Below are 15,126 nucleotides of genomic sequence, written 5' to 3'. Positions count from 1 at the left end.
TAATGAAGTTTGTTCGTTCATGGATTCGGTGATGGATGTGATTGTTAATGATGATAGTGTCACAATGAATGTTGAAGACAAATTAGTAGCCATTTTGCTCTACCTTGATGATGACGAGGAGAGTGATAGCTATGGAGTGTGTAAATGCATTGCAAGGCATGGGGTCGTACACTTATGAGCCCCAAAAGCTATCTTTGGATCTTGAAAACCGGAAGACTCCTCCAACAAAGCCCTCAATCGAGGAGCCTCCTACCTTGGAGTTAATTCCATTGCCCCGCATCTCAGGTATGAATTCCTTGGCCCTTCTTCTACTTTACCGGTTATCCTTTCTTCTTGCTTAACTAACATACAGGTAGAGTCCATATTGGAGGTGCTACAAAGAAGGAAAAGAGCAATAGGATGGACTTTAGCGGATATCCGGGGTATAAGCCCCACCTTTTGCATGCACAAGATTATTTTGGAGAAGGGTGACAAACCTTACATTGAACATCAAAAGAGTCTAAATGAAGCAATGAAAGAGGTGGTGAAGAAGGAGATAATCAAGTGGTTAGATGTCGGGGTTGTGTACCCCATTTATGATAGCTCGTGGACCTCTCCGGTGCAATGTGTCGGGGTATGATTGTGGTGATAAATGACAAGAATGAATTGATCCCAACAAGAACTATCACCGGATGGAGAGTGTGCATGGACTATAAGCTCAACAAAGTCACTTGGAAGGATCATTTCCCGCTTCCGTTTCTTGACCAAATGCTTGATAGGTTAGCCGGACGTGCTTTTTATTGCTTTCTTGATGGATATTCCGGCTACAATCAAATCCTCATTGCTCATGAGGACCTAGAGAAGACCACTTTCACTTGTCCCTATGGTATTTTTGCATTCTCGCGGATGCCTTTTGGGTTGTGTAATGCACTAGCAACTTTTCAGGTGTATGATGGCTATTTTCACCAACATGGTGGAGGATATTCTTGGGGTCTTTATGGATGATTTTTCTGTGGTTGGGAATTCGTTTTAAGATTATTTGAACAATTTAGATAGGGTTTTGGCTAGATGTGAGGAGACAAATTTGGTGTTAAATTGGGAGAAGTGTCACTTCATGGTCGAGGAAGGCATTGTCCTCGGCCACAAAATTCCAAAGCATGGTATTGAGGTAAACAAGGCCAAGATTGAGGTGATCTCCAAACTCCCTCCCCTACATCCGTGAAAGGAGTGAGGAGCTTCTTGGGTCATGCGGGTTTCTATCGCTGATTCATTAAGGACTTTTTGAGGGTTGTGAACCCATTGTGCAAACTTTTGGAGAAGGATGCCAAGTTCTATTTCAATGAAGATTGTATGAAGGCATTTGAGTTGCTTAAGTTCAAGTTAAATACTACTTGTATTATCACCGCACCGGATTGGAGCTTGCCTTTTTGAGCTCATGTGTGACTCTAGTGATGTTGCGGTTGGAGCGGTGTTGGGGCAAAGAATCAACAAAATCTTCCATCCGGTCTACTATGCTAGCAAGACCATGAATGATGCCCAAGTCAACTACATAGTGACCGAAAAGGAGCTACTTGCTATTGCTTTTGCTATGGATAAGTTCCAGTCATATTTCATGGGTACTAAGGTGATTGTTCATACTGACCATGCAGCGCTTTGGTATTTGATAAGCAAGAAAGATTCTAAGTCAAGGTTGATGTGGTGGGTGATACTATTGCAAGAGTTTGATCTAGAGATTCAAGACTGCAAGGGTAGTAAAAATCAAGTGGCAGACCACATGTCCCGTTTGGAGGAGGAGAGGAGGCCACATGATGGCCTTGAGATCAATGATTCATTTCCTAACGAGCAACTCCTAGTTGTTTCAATGATCGGGATGCCATGGTTTGCCGATTTAGCCAATTATATTGTGAGCGGCATTGTACTCAATGAGTTCTCTTCAAACCAAAGGAAGAAACTCAAACGGGATTGCTTGGATAATTATTGGGATGAGCTGTATCTTTTTCGGATATGTACCGATGGTGTAATCTAGCGATGTGTGCCGGAAGAAGAACAAATAGGAATTCTTGAGGCTTGCCACTCTTCACCTTATGGTGGTTACCATGGTGGAGCTAGAACGACTACAAAAGTTTTGAGTTGTGGATTCTATTGGCCTACTCTTTACAAAGACGCTAGTGAGCTTGTCAAGCGGTGTGATGAATGCCAAAGGGCCGGTGGGTAGGACCGTTCGTGAGATCTTGTGGTAACACTTATATTTTGGTAGCTGTGGACTATGTGTCAAAATGGGTTGAAGCCGTACTTTACCCAACAAAGAAGCTCGAAGTGTGGTCGCATTCTTGAAAAAGAACATCTTCACAAGGTTTGGTACTCCGAGGGCCATTATTAGTGATGGGGGTTCGTATTTTTGCAACCGAGCTTTTGATACCTTACTCACAAAGTATGGTGTCACTCATAAAGTCTCAACCCCTAACATCCTCAAGCAAGCAGACAGGATGAAGTCTCCAACCGGGAGATCAAGAGTATTTTGTCAAAGACTGTGAATGCCAACCCGGTGGATTGGTCAAGAAAACTTGATGATGATCTTTGAGATTATAGGATGGCCTATAAGACGCCAATTAGGATGTATCCATATCAATTGGTGTTTGGGAAAGCGTGTCATCTTCCGGTAGAACTTGAGCATAAGACCATGTGAGCTTTGAAGAAGTTAAACCTTGAGTGGGATGTCGTTGCAAACCTAAGAGTGGCACATTTGAATGAGCTTCATGAATTCTACCATGCCTACACAAGCTCTTCCCTTTACAAGGAGAAGATGAAGTACCTCCATGATAAGTGCATCCACAACAAAGAGTTAAAAGAAGGAAATCTTGTAGTTTTGTTCAATTCTCGGTTACGGATATTCCCGGGCAAGTTGAAGTCAAAATGGAGAGGCCCCTTTGAAGTGGTGAATGTAACCCCCTTTGGTGCTCTAGATTTGGAAAATAAGAATGCTGAGGTGTTTAGAATCAATGAGCATCGGGTTAAACATTATCTTGGCAAGGTTGATGATGGACACATTGTGGCGGTTCTTCATTTCAAGTGATTGGTAATCTGCGTCGTGCCGCGACGTTGAATCAAACGCTTCTTGGGTGGCAACCCATGTGTCCTTTTCTTTTTCTTGTTTCTCTTCTTTAGATTAGATAGACTTTATTTTGTGCTAACTAGTGTTGAAGTGTATGAAGGAATGGGTGTGCATTGTAGGGACTATGCATAAAAATTTAGCTAAGTGTCACAAGAAGTGCGGACCGCACTAAAACACTGCGGTTGCACAATTCTGTGTGCGGTCGCACAACTGGAAGATAACAAAATGCATGGTCTCTGAAGTTTGGCCTGTCAAAAATCCTTAACAAATTGTGGCCGCACATATTTTTGTACGATCCACACTAATTCTACGGCCGCACTCATTTTTTTGCGGTCCGCAACAAGTTTTCAAAGGAGCATGTAAGGAGTGCAGACCGTATCAAAATTATGCGGCCGTACTCAGGTAGATCTGGGCCTGACGGGTCAAAAGTATAAATAGAGCCTTTCTCAGCTTAAGTTTGGGAGAGTTGATAAGTAGGGATTTTGACAGCTTATTTGCTTTCTTTCACTTGCATTGTAGCTCAAAAATACTTAAAGGTATTTCCGAAAACTAACAAAATGTGCTTGCTTGCAGGAATATTGGGAAATGAGCCAAAGAAGTCAAAAACAACTCATAAAGGAGTCAAAAGTGAACAAGAACCAAAACAGGGCAAAAAGGCCAGCAGTGCGGACCGCACAATTCTAGTGCAGCCACAGAGAGGAGATTCAGAGAGTAGTCTTTGGTCCAGCTGAAGGCATGCGAACCGCACCGAAATTGTGCAGCCGCAGGATGTCAAGTGCGGCCACACTCATTATTATGTGGTCCGCAGAAGTGAAGAATCAGAGTGCTGGGTTCAAGTCCAAAGTCAAGGAGTGCGGACCACATCATTTTGTGCGGCCGCAATCATTTCTATGCGGACCGCAGAAGCCCCGAAGTACCAAGCTTAAGTTCCAGGAATGTGGACCGCATGATAATTGTGCGGCCGCAGAAGCCCATTATGCGGACCGCACCAAAATTATGCGGCCGCACAACCTTCGCAGGGACATTTTTGTCATATATTTTCAGCTTAGTATAAATAGAATTTTTTGTCATTTTTAGGTTAATTTCAATTTTGGGAAGAGCACCTGAGCCATTTGCTTTACTGTTTTGAGTAATTTTGTACTAGATTTACTTCTAAACATTAGATTTTCTTTCTCTAATTAATTATTATGCATTCTATCTTAATTTTTTCTTGTATTTCTTCATTTTGCATGAGTAGCTAAATTTCTAGCTAGGGTTGTGGCCCAACCCTAGTGAAGGTTAATGGGTATTTTATTTAGGGCTTGTTTGTGAGTGGGTTAGTGATATTTAACCTTGTTCATGCTTGTATTTAAGAATTAATGGTTGCAAACATTGATTCATGCCTATTTGACTTAGTCTCTACTTGAGAAAGAGAGAATAAGTCTAGGAAAACTTGGCTAACAAGAAATTGGGGTGAACTCAAGAAATTGATAGCCCCAATTAAAGGGTCAAATCTAGAGATAGTAAGACCCGACTTGAGCATATATCACTTGATTTCTGCAATACCCATTTGAACTTGAGAAAGCCAAATTGGGAAAAATCACTCAAACTACCGAGAGGTATAAAGTGGGTAATTGCGTGTGATTGCTATATTACAACCCCAACTAATCAAATTTGCCCTAGAGTTTAACACCCGTTAGGTAACCACCTAGGTGGAAGTCAAGACCCTAGATCCTTTATTATTTGAAAAACAACCAAAACCAAAAATATTATCTTTTAGTTTATTATTTGCAATCAGTTAAAACCTCTTTTTCTTTCTTCATACTCTCAATGGTTTCCTCTAAGTCTACAATGGAAACTCTCATATAATCCCTCTCTTGTTCAATGCCACCAATTTCTTCTATTAAAGAATTCTTCTCATTAATGAGGCTGTGATAGGCATCAATCAACACATTTGCTAAGGACATCAATTTTTTCTTAGAGTAAGTTTTCAAATTTCTATGAACATCAAGAAAACTTACCTTATCTTCCTCGTTGTCCTCATCATCATCAGATTTGGCCATGAGTGCAAAGATTGACTCATATTCTGAAGATCCGTTGTCAGCAACCATCATATTTTCACCTTCAGATTCACTAGAGGAATTTCCCCAATCAACTAGGGCTTGCTTCAACATGTTGTTAGTAGCATCTCTTCGTTTGAACTTTATGTCAGGGACCTGGTTCCTTTTAGTGGCCTTTTTAGTGCTAGTTTTGTAATGATCCTGCTTATGAAGAGGACAATCTTTAATGAAGTGTCCAGACTTTCCACACCTATGGCAGCAATCATTTTCTTCGAAATTCCTGCTGGAACTTCTTTTATTTGGAATCCCACCATTTTTTCGAATCATCTTTTGGAATCTTCGAGTGAGATACTCCATGTAGGATTCATCACTACTTGAGTCTTTGTTGGAAGCCTTGAGAATCAGGTTCTTCTCCTTCTTGGGCTCTCTTCTTTCAAGATCCTTCTTTCTCTTCATCTCATAAGTTTTGAGATTTCCAATGAGTTCATCAATGGTCATCTTCTACAAATACTTAGCTTTAATGATAGCATTTACTTTACTTTCCCAAGAACCTGGTAAAATACTGAGTATTTTCCAGACCAACTTGTTTCTTGGGATGACTTCGCCAAAGGGAGTGAAGCTCATTGATAATGGAGGTGAAACGTGTGTGCATATCTTGAATAGACTCATCCTCCTTCATCTTAAAAAGCTCATACTCATTAGTAAGCATATCAATTTTGGACTGCTTAACCTGAGTAGTTCCCTCATGGGCAGTTTGAAGAGCTTCCCAAATCTCCTTAGCAGACTGACAAGCTGAAATGCGGTTGTACTCATCTGGTCCGATGCCACAAACAAGAATCTTCTTTGCCCTAAAATTCTTCTCAATAGCCTTTCTATCAACATCGTTGTACTCTTTTCTTGTTTTTGGGACTGTAACTGTTCCCTTACCAACAGTTTTCATGGAAACAAGAGGTCCATCACATATTACATCCCACAGCTCTGAGTCCTCAGCCATAATGAAATCATGCATTCTTGTTTTCTACCAACCATAGTATTGACTGTTGAAATTTGGTGGTCTGTGCGTTGATTGTCCTTCCTAGTGATTTGGTGGAGCAGCCATGTAGATCCTTTCTAGTTTTTAACCTTTTAGAAAGAACCTGCTCTGATATCAATTGTTAGAAACTTAGCATCCACTAGACTGTATAGAGAACCAAGTTCTCTATGAGTTTTCTCTGAAAATACTAATAAACCAAACTATATAGCGATCTGGTCCTATATTAGTTTGGTACAGTGCTAACTACTAAACAAGTATGTAAATGATACACAGGATAAGTTCCCACCGTATAGAGAACTAGATTCTCCATAAGTTCCTACTTTAAGAAATAGACTGTAAAACCAGCCAGTATAGGGAATCAGGTTCTCTGATTGTTCCTAAAGTAGCTCGGCAAAAAGTAAAGAACAAAGAGGATTTTTACGTGGAAAAATCCCAACTCAAGGGGACAAAAACTACGACCTACACTTGTAGGTTTTCAACTTCACTAACTTGTAAACCCCTATTACAAGCCACTTTGTAATGACTCTATTACAAAGAATTCAACTAACTTGTGGTACTCTTACCACAAGCCACTTTGTGACTCCCTAGTTACAAAGACTTTAACTAACTTGTGATCCTCTCACCACAAGCCACTTTGTTACTCTCTAGTGACAAAGACTTTAATCACTCTAACTTGTTATAACACTTATTACAAGACTCTTTGTAACTCTCTAGTTACAAAGACTTAACAACTCGACTAACTCTAGCCAAGACACAAACTTAGAGAGTTTGTGATTTTGGGTTTCCTAAAAACATCTTCTAAGAAAGCAAGATAGGAGTTACAATGAAGAACAAATAACAAAGACTCAACAAACCTAAGGGCTTAAGATATCTTCGATCTTGGATCAGGTCCTTGAGGTTGAAGCAGCTTTGTTCTTGAGAGAGGTTGTTGCAAGCACTTGAGAGAGGCTTTTTGTTTTTTGTATTTGCAAGTGTTGAACCAGAATATTGTGCCTTGCATGAGGTTTATACTACACAAGACATTACCTTAGTGATGTCAATTCACAATGGTGATGTCCAATCTTAATGGAAAGTGTCTGTTGCAGGCAGTCACTTTCTGCAGTTGCTTTCTAGCTGTATTGTTGACTTATACTTTTGTCAGGGGAACATAAAGGTATCAGGTTCCTAATCTGGTTCCTGTGAATCTGAAGGCACACTGCCCAGATTATCTTGAGTCGATTAACTTGAATGATTGTACCAGGCATGCTTCAGGTCCTTTATCTGGTTCTCTCATGAAGTAAGTTTTTTACCTTCCTTGATGGTATTTATACGAGTGTGACATCACTTAAAATAATGTAAGCAAGGTAGGTAAAAAGCCTTCCATAGAAAGTTGACTGTTGCACTGTTCCTGTGCGGTAGCGTGTGCAGGCAGTAACTTTCCTACTGGAGAGTTGACTTCATATAGTCTCCTCGGGAACTGGTAAGGACCTGTTTCCTCAGATGTTTTTTCCTCTCTGAAGAGTTGAGTTATATCCCACGCTAGATCCCAACCTGGAACTTTGTGATCTCAAGGTCTTGTAGATGTGTAACATGTTCCATATCTGGTTCTGGATGGTAAGTTTGTTAGATCATCAAAACATAAAGTAAAGTACCTATGCCCAAGGTACTTGTAACCTATCAATTTCTCCCTTTTTGATGTCGACAAACTCAAAATTGATATTCCTTCTAAGAACCAGATCTCCATATTGTTCCCCCTATGAATCAGCCATATACTCCATGAGAACCGAACCTAAGGAGCTGATCACAACTGGTTCTTCAAGATTGTTTGGCAAATCATCAAAACTCAAAGTGCCATAGCTTATCAATTTCCCCCTTTTTGATGAATTACAACCCCAGGATTATTCCCCCTGAGAATCAGGTTCTTAGCTGCACTGATCACATCTGGTCTGTACCCAGTACGTTGAGAACATTTGTCATTATCAAAACATGACATAGAGTAACTTAGATCAATTTCCCTCTTTTTGATGACGACAAATCCAAAATTATTATTCCTCTTGAGAACCAGATTCCTCACATGTTTCCCTGCGGATCAGACCTATAATCAACATATTATCAGCACGTTCCCCCTGCGAACCCTGCGAAGCAGATCCATCTTTCATGCACAACACAACATATCAATTTGATTATGTTCCTCCCCCATGTTGACACCTATATAACTTCCCTCTTTTGGCATCATCAAAAAGAATAACAGAAGAAGTACCACCAAAAAGAAGTTCAGCAACATTAACTCAAGCCACTTGGGCAACACAACATAAACAGTAACAAGAAAAACAAGTGAATGTCATGACACAAAATAGAGTGATTGCCCATAGTGGAGTAATTATAACAAAAGCACAGTAGTTTCAACAATACATAATATGACAATTTAAATAACTAAAATACCAATGTCATTAAATATAGGGATCAAAAGAAGATAAGAATTCAAGGGAATTTGGAAGGAGTGAAGGACATGGATCACTGGGCAGGAAGAAAAGTAAGGGGCTAAGGCTTTGATGAGCTTGTCCATTCGTTCATTTACTCTCCTTTGATCAATGATCATTTGCTCTCTCAGTTCCTCCACCTGTTTCCTCAATCTTTCATTCTCACCCTTCAACTTAGCATTCTATTCTGCCGAGGGTCTACGAGGACCAGGTTCTCAACCTATTTGAACCATTAATCACATCACCAAGAATCTCCCCAAGCTTTGTATTATCAAGAACATACTCAGTCCCATGCACATATAGTATCATAGTATCACGTAAAATATAGAAGTTTTTACTACTTCATCTTCAGAAACATTGGGACTTGGAGGAACAAAGAGGTGATTCTATTTTTAGAACTCAACAATGTCAAGAGGTTCCTCCATTTTTCTACAATATCAGAGTCAACACTCTGTCTTACAGCGCCTTTTAAGACTTCAACGTCTTCTCCCTCCAAACCTAATGGCTCAACCTTTTGGTTCTGAGAGGAACCAGGTTCCTCACTAACACTACCCTTTCTATCTTCTTCTCAATCTGTTTACCCTTATCATCTGCTGCATCTTTCTCAGCTAATTTTTTTTATAAATTCTTTCTCACAGGAAAAGGTTTCATTTCATTTTCTCTTCCACAATCATATTAGCATCTCACACCACTTTATCATCAATCAGCCTACTTTTCATCCATCTTTTTCACTGGATCGGAAGTTTATTTATACACAGAATTCAAAGAGAAAAAGATCATCATTAAAATTGACTTCCTGATAAGGACTTAAGGGATCAGGTCCCTTATTCAGTCCCCACATTTACCAATTTCTCCATCCTTCAAGGCTTCCACAAATCCAGCAGCAACTTCAGCCTCATGCTCTTAGAATATTAGATCTACCCTGTTCCCTTTCAGTTAAACTTTCATCAAAATCTATCAAAGAATTCTTGGGGTTTTGATTCTGATGGAGTTAGGTTTTTGGAAAATGAGAGAGTTGGGTTCACTTCTGGCATATTTGGAAAGAAGGATTCTTTTGAGACAAGGTTGATTTTGGTTTTGAAAAAGAATCGGTTTTGGTTGGGTGTAAGATAGAGAAGTGGTTTTTGGGGCAACGGGTCAGTTCAGAAAAGGTTTAACATTTTGGACTTCAAAAGGTAGGAGGAGAGGCAGGAGAAAGGCAGAAGTAAATTAATGACATGACACTTCAGCAGCTTAAAAAGGCATATAAGTATTGGAGAGACTACTAACCTGAGTCACAGGAACCAGGTTCCTTGACGGTTTTTAAAATTTTTGAGCAAAGACTCCTAGAAGTGCAATGTCACTCTTACTTGTTTTTATTCCTAAAACTGTCGTATGTGTATACCTGTAACAATATAGATTTGAGTTAGATGTCTCCGAAAAACACCTTTTAGAATTGTACCTTTCCTTCTTAACATAGCCAATCATCGAGGGACCAGGTTCCTTTGTGCCATTTTGGAGATTCTACTACTTCTTCTTCATCCTTCTGCTTGACTTGATTCATCAAATCAGTCTTTCCATTTGTAATATCTATAGCTTTACCAGGAGCATTTGTGAATTCTCCATTTTCATCTGCTTGGTCTTGTGACCCTTTTTCCATCATTGTTGAGAACAAAACATTTGCATCCAAAGACTCTCGGGTAGGTCAACTTGGATTTTCTCCCATTGAGAAGTTCATAGAGAGACTTCTTGAGAAGGGACCTGATCATGCATTTGTTAATCAAGTAGCAAGCAGTGTTGACTGCTTCAACCCATGAACCAGGTCCTCCATAACCAACTTGTTCAACAAGTAGAAACTCATATGCCCGGTCATCTTCACCATAGTTCAGCATCATCATTAATGACACTTAGGCATGTTAGATCACCACCATGCTAGGATTTAAAATCAGTAGTGTAGACATTCTTGTATCTTTTGGCCACAAACACCACCTCACTAGTCACAAGATTTGTGACTGTGCATATCTTGGACAAGAATTTCACTTTATTTCCCTTGTCACATATCTGAGAAACACTCAAGAGACTTTACTTCAGGCCATTGACATAGTACACGTTTTAAGTTGAGTGAGTGAGTGACGTCCCAATCCTTCCTACTCCTAGAGTGTACCCCTTTTAGCTATTTCCAAAGGGTACACTCTTTCCTTGTAGGGCCTTAAGTGAAAGGAGATCATTTGTACTTCCAGTCATATGCTATGAGCAGCCGCTATCCATGTACTATTGTAGGTTGCTTCCTTTCACTGTTCCCTGCACAAGAAAATCAGGAGTTAGACTTAGGAACCCAAATGAGTTTGGGCCCCTTGTAATGATATAACGGGTGGATCAGACTTCTTTTGGCCCATACAGACAGCACATATTTTCTTTTTGGGAACCAGGTTCCTCATCAATATGCCTCTTTTCAACAAAAACTTTATTGTTCTGCAACGACTGAATTTTAACTTTACAGGAGTCCTTGCAATGAGAAAAGGGATGAATGATGACTCTTTTGGTCCAAGCAGGCATTATATGTTTTTAATGTGAAGGACCAGGTTCCGTAGTAGCAGTTACTTTTTCAGCAAAAACCTTATTTTTCGGTAACGACTGAATTCTGACCTTACAATTTGCTTTAAAGTGCCCAGTGTTGCCACAGTGAGTGCAAAGCCAATTGTCAGGTACACTAACGTACTTGCTATAAGGGTTGTAGGGAGTCTTTTCCCTTTGGAACCCGATTCCCTGCCTATTTCCCCATTGTTTGTATACAAGGCAGTGATAACATCATAGGACCAGGTCCACTTAAGTAATTTTTCAAGATCACTTTTCACTCTTCCTAGTTCTTCCTGAAGTTGTTTGTTTCTATCAAGCTCATCACACATACCAGAGTTCACTAAATTTAACTCACTTTCAAGCTTAATGTGTGCCTCATTTGCAACTTCCTTTCCCTTTTGAGAATTCTCAGTCCTACTTTTCATTTTAAGTTCCCCAATTGTTCCCTTTAAGTTTACAACTACCACCAATAGGTCATCTATCTCGTGCTCAATATTAGCATTACTCTCAGTTAAAACCTCTTTTTCTTTCTTCATACTCTCAATGGTTTCCTCTAAGTCTACAATGGAAACTCCCATATAATCCCTCTCTTGTTCAATGCCACCAATTTCTTCTATTAAAGAATTCTTCTCATTGATGAGGCTGTGATAGGCATCAATCAACACATTTGCTAAGGACATCAATTTTTTCTTAGAGTAAGTTTTCAAATTTCTTTGAACATCAAGAAAACTTACCTCATCTTCCTCGTTGTCCTCATCATCATCAGATTTGGCCATGAGTGCAAAGATTGACTCATATTCTGAAGATCCGTTGTCAGCAACCATCATATTTTCACCTTCAGATTCACTAGAGGAATTTCCCCAATCAACCAGGGCTTGCTTCAACATGTTGTTAGCAACATCTCTTCTTTTGAACTTTTTGTCAGGGACCTGGTTACTTTTAGTGGCCTTTTTAGTACTGGTTTTGTAATGATCCTGCTTATGAAGAGGATAGTCTTTAATGAAGTGTCCAGACTTTCCACACCTATGGCAACAATCATTTTCTTCGAAATTCCTGCTGGAACTTCTTTTTTTTGGAATCCCACCATTTTTTCAAATCATCTTTTGGAATCTTCGAGTGAGATACTCCATGTCGGATTCATCACTACTTGAGTCTTTGTTGGCAGCCTTGAGAACCAGGTTCTTCTCCTTCTTGGGCTCTCTTCTTTCAAGATCCTTTTTTCTCTTCATCTCATAAGTTTTGAGATTTCCAATGAGTTCATCAATGGTCAGCTTCTGCAAATCCTTGGCTTCAATGATAGCATTTACTTTACTTTCCCAAAAACCTGGTAAAATACTAAGTATTTTCCAGACCAGCTTGTTTCTTGGGATGACTTCACCAAGGGAGTGAAGCTCATTGATAATGGAGGTGAAACATGTGTGCATATCTTGAATAGACTCATCCTCCTTCATCTTAAAAATCTCATACTCAGTAGTAAGCATATCAATTTTGGACTGCTTAACCTGAGTAGTTCCCTCATGGGCAGTTTGAAGAGCTTCCCAAATCTCCTTAGCAGACTGACAAGCTGAAATGCGGTTGTACTCATCTGGCCGATGCCACAAACAAGAATCTTCGTTGCCCTAAAATTATTCTCAATAGCCTTTTTATCAGCATCGTTGTACTCTTTCCTTGTTTTTGGGACTGTAACTATTCCCTCACCAACAGTTTTCATGGAAACAAAAGGTCCATCACGTATTATATCCCACAGCTTTGAGTCCTCAGCCATAATGAAATCATGCATTCTTGTTTTCCACCAACCATAGTATTGACCGTTGAAATTTGGTGGTCTGTACGTTGATTCTTCTTCCTCGTGATTTGGTAGAGCAGCCATGTAGATCCTTTCTAGGTGTTAACCTTTTAGAAAGAACCTGCTCTAATACCAATTGTTAGAAACTTAGTATCCACCAGACTGTATAGAGAACTGGGTTCTCTATGAGTTATCACCGAGAATACTAATGAACCAAACTGTATAGCGATCTGGTCCTATATCCGTTTAGTACAGTGCTAACTACTAAACAAGTATGTAAATGATACACAGGATAAGTTCCCACTGTATAGAGAACCAGATTCTCTATAAGTTCACACTATAAGCAACAGACTGTAAAACCAGCCAGTGTAGGGAATCAGGTTCTCTAATTGTTCCTATAGTAGCTCGGCAAAGAGTAATGAATACAGAGGATTTTTACGTGGAAAAATCCCAATTCAAGGGGACAAAAATTATGACCTACACTTGTAGGCTTTCAACTTCACTAACTTGTAAACTCCTATTACAAGCCACTTTGTAATGACTTTATTACAAAAAATTCAACTAACTTGTGGTACTCTTACTACAAGCCACTTTGTGACTCCCTAGTTACAAAGACTTTAACTAACTTGTGATGCTCTCACCACAAGCCACTTTGTCGCTCTCTAGTGACAAATACTTTAATCACTCTAACTTGTAATAACACTTATTACAAGTCACTTTGTAACTCTCTAGTTACAAAGACTTTACAACTCGACTAACTCTAGCCAAGAAACAAACTTAGAGGGTTTGTGATTTTGAGTTTCCTAAAAATAGCTTCTAAGAAAGCAAGATAGGAGTTACAATGAAGAACAAATAACAAATACTCAACAAACCTAAGGCGTTAAGATATCTTCGATCTTGGATCAGGTCCTTGAGGTTGAAGCAACTTTGTTCTTGAGAGAGGTTATTAGAAGCACTTGAGAGAGTATTTTTGTTTTTTGTATTTGCAAGTGTTGAACCAGAATCTTGTGCCTTGCATGAGGTTTATACTACACAAGATATTACCTTAGTGATGTCAATTCACAATGGTGATGTCCAATATCAATGGAAAGTGACTGTTGCACTATCTGCTACAATGTTGCAGGCGGTCACTTTCTGCAATTGCTTTCCAGCTGTACTGTTGACTTATACTTCTGTCAGGGGAACATAAAGGTATCAGGTCCCTAATCTGGTTCCTGTGAATCTAAAGGCACACTGCCCAAATTATCTTGATTCTATTAACTTGAATGATTGTACCAGGCATGCTTCAGGTCCTTTATCTGGTTCTCTCATGAAGTAAGTTGTTTTACCTTCCTTGATGGTATTAATACGAGTTACGAGTGTGACATCACTTACAATGATGTAAGCAAGGTAGGTAAAATGTCTTCCATAGAAAGTTGACTGCTGTACTATTCATGTACAGTAGCATGTGCAGGCAGTAACTTTCCTACTGGAGAGTTGACTTCATACAGTCTCCTTGGGAACTGGTAGGGACCTGTTTCCTCAGATGTTCCTTCCTCTCTGAAGAGTTGAGTTATATCCCACACTGGATCCCAACCTGGAACTTTGTGATCTCAAGGTCTTGTAGATGTGTAACATGTTCCGTATCTAGTTCTGGATGGCAAGTTTGTTAAATCATCAAAATATAAAGTAAAGTACCTATGCCCAAGGTACTTGTAACCTATCACAAACTCTACGAGCGGTAGAAATAGATCCCATGAACCTCTAAAATCAATAACACAGGCATGTAACATGTCCTCCATGATCTGAATAGTACACTTGGACTGTTCATCTATCTGAGGATAAAATACGATACTCAAGTCGACCAGCGTACCCAACTCATGCTGCATGACCTCTAAAAATGCGATGTGAACTGCATGCCTTAGTCAAAAATAATGGAAATAGGCACGCCGTGTAGGCGGATAATCTCCCGAATGTAAATCTGAACCAGGCACTCTGAAGAATATGAAGGCATCACCAGAATAAAGTGCGTGTACTTAGTCAACTGGTCCATAATAACCTGGACTGCATCATATCTCCTCAAGGTCCATGGTAAGGTTACCGCAAAATCCATAGTGATGCGCTCCTACTTTTACTCCGATATCTCCAATCTCTGAGTCAACCCACCCGGTTTCTGATGCTTG

The 15,126-nt window shown here is 39.7% G+C and overlaps 2 protein-coding genes across 2 annotated transcripts; both read right to left on the bottom strand.

Moving 5' to 3' along the window:
- Positions 1 to 5,665: 5,665 nt before the first annotated feature.
- On the bottom strand, positions 5,666 to 6,139 carry LOC104238629 (uncharacterized). The gene has a single exon (XM_009793044.2). The coding sequence runs from the start codon at positions 6,137 to 6,139 to the stop codon at positions 5,666 to 5,668; it is 474 nt and encodes a 157-aa protein (XP_009791346.2).
- Positions 6,140 to 10,861: 4,722 nt separating this feature from the next.
- LOC138877515 (intracellular protein transport protein USO1-like) lies at positions 10,862 to 13,048 on the bottom strand. Its single transcript, XM_070157128.1, has 5 exons — positions 12,881 to 13,048; positions 12,304 to 12,797; positions 11,248 to 12,201; positions 11,004 to 11,137; positions 10,862 to 10,902 (listed from the first exon to the last, which is right to left on the bottom strand). The coding sequence occupies exons 1-5, from the start codon at positions 13,046 to 13,048 to the stop codon at positions 10,862 to 10,864; spliced, it is 1,791 nt and encodes a 596-aa protein (XP_070013229.1).
- Between the last annotated feature and the right edge of the window lie 2,078 nt (positions 13,049 to 15,126).

Source organism: Nicotiana sylvestris, chromosome 9 (assembly GCF_000393655.2).
Source record: "Nicotiana sylvestris chromosome 9, ASM39365v2, whole genome shotgun sequence".
NCBI classification, from domain to species: Eukaryota; Viridiplantae; Streptophyta; class Magnoliopsida; order Solanales; family Solanaceae; genus Nicotiana; species Nicotiana sylvestris.
The sequence above is the reverse complement of the archived record's forward strand: the minus strand, read 5'-3'. Positions and strand labels throughout refer to the sequence as shown.

Bases quoted from the DNA above. Each gene is read 5' to 3' on its own strand.
- LOC104238629 (XM_009793044.2), bottom strand. From the start codon at position 6,139: ATGCATGATTTCATTATGGCTGAGGACTCAGAGCTGTGGGATGTAATA.
- LOC138877515 (XM_070157128.1), bottom strand. From the start codon at position 13,048: ATGGCTGCTCTACCAAATCACGAGGAAGAAGAATCAACGTACAGACCA. The intron at 11,138-11,247 runs GTCAGAATTCAG...TTGGACCAAAAG, and splicing joins ACTTTAAAGCAAATTGTAAG to AGTCATCATTCATCCCTTTT. The intron at 10,903-11,003 runs GTCTGTATGGGC...TTTCTTGTGCAG, and splicing joins CCAAAAAGAAAATATGTGCT to GGAACAGTGAAAGGAAGCAA.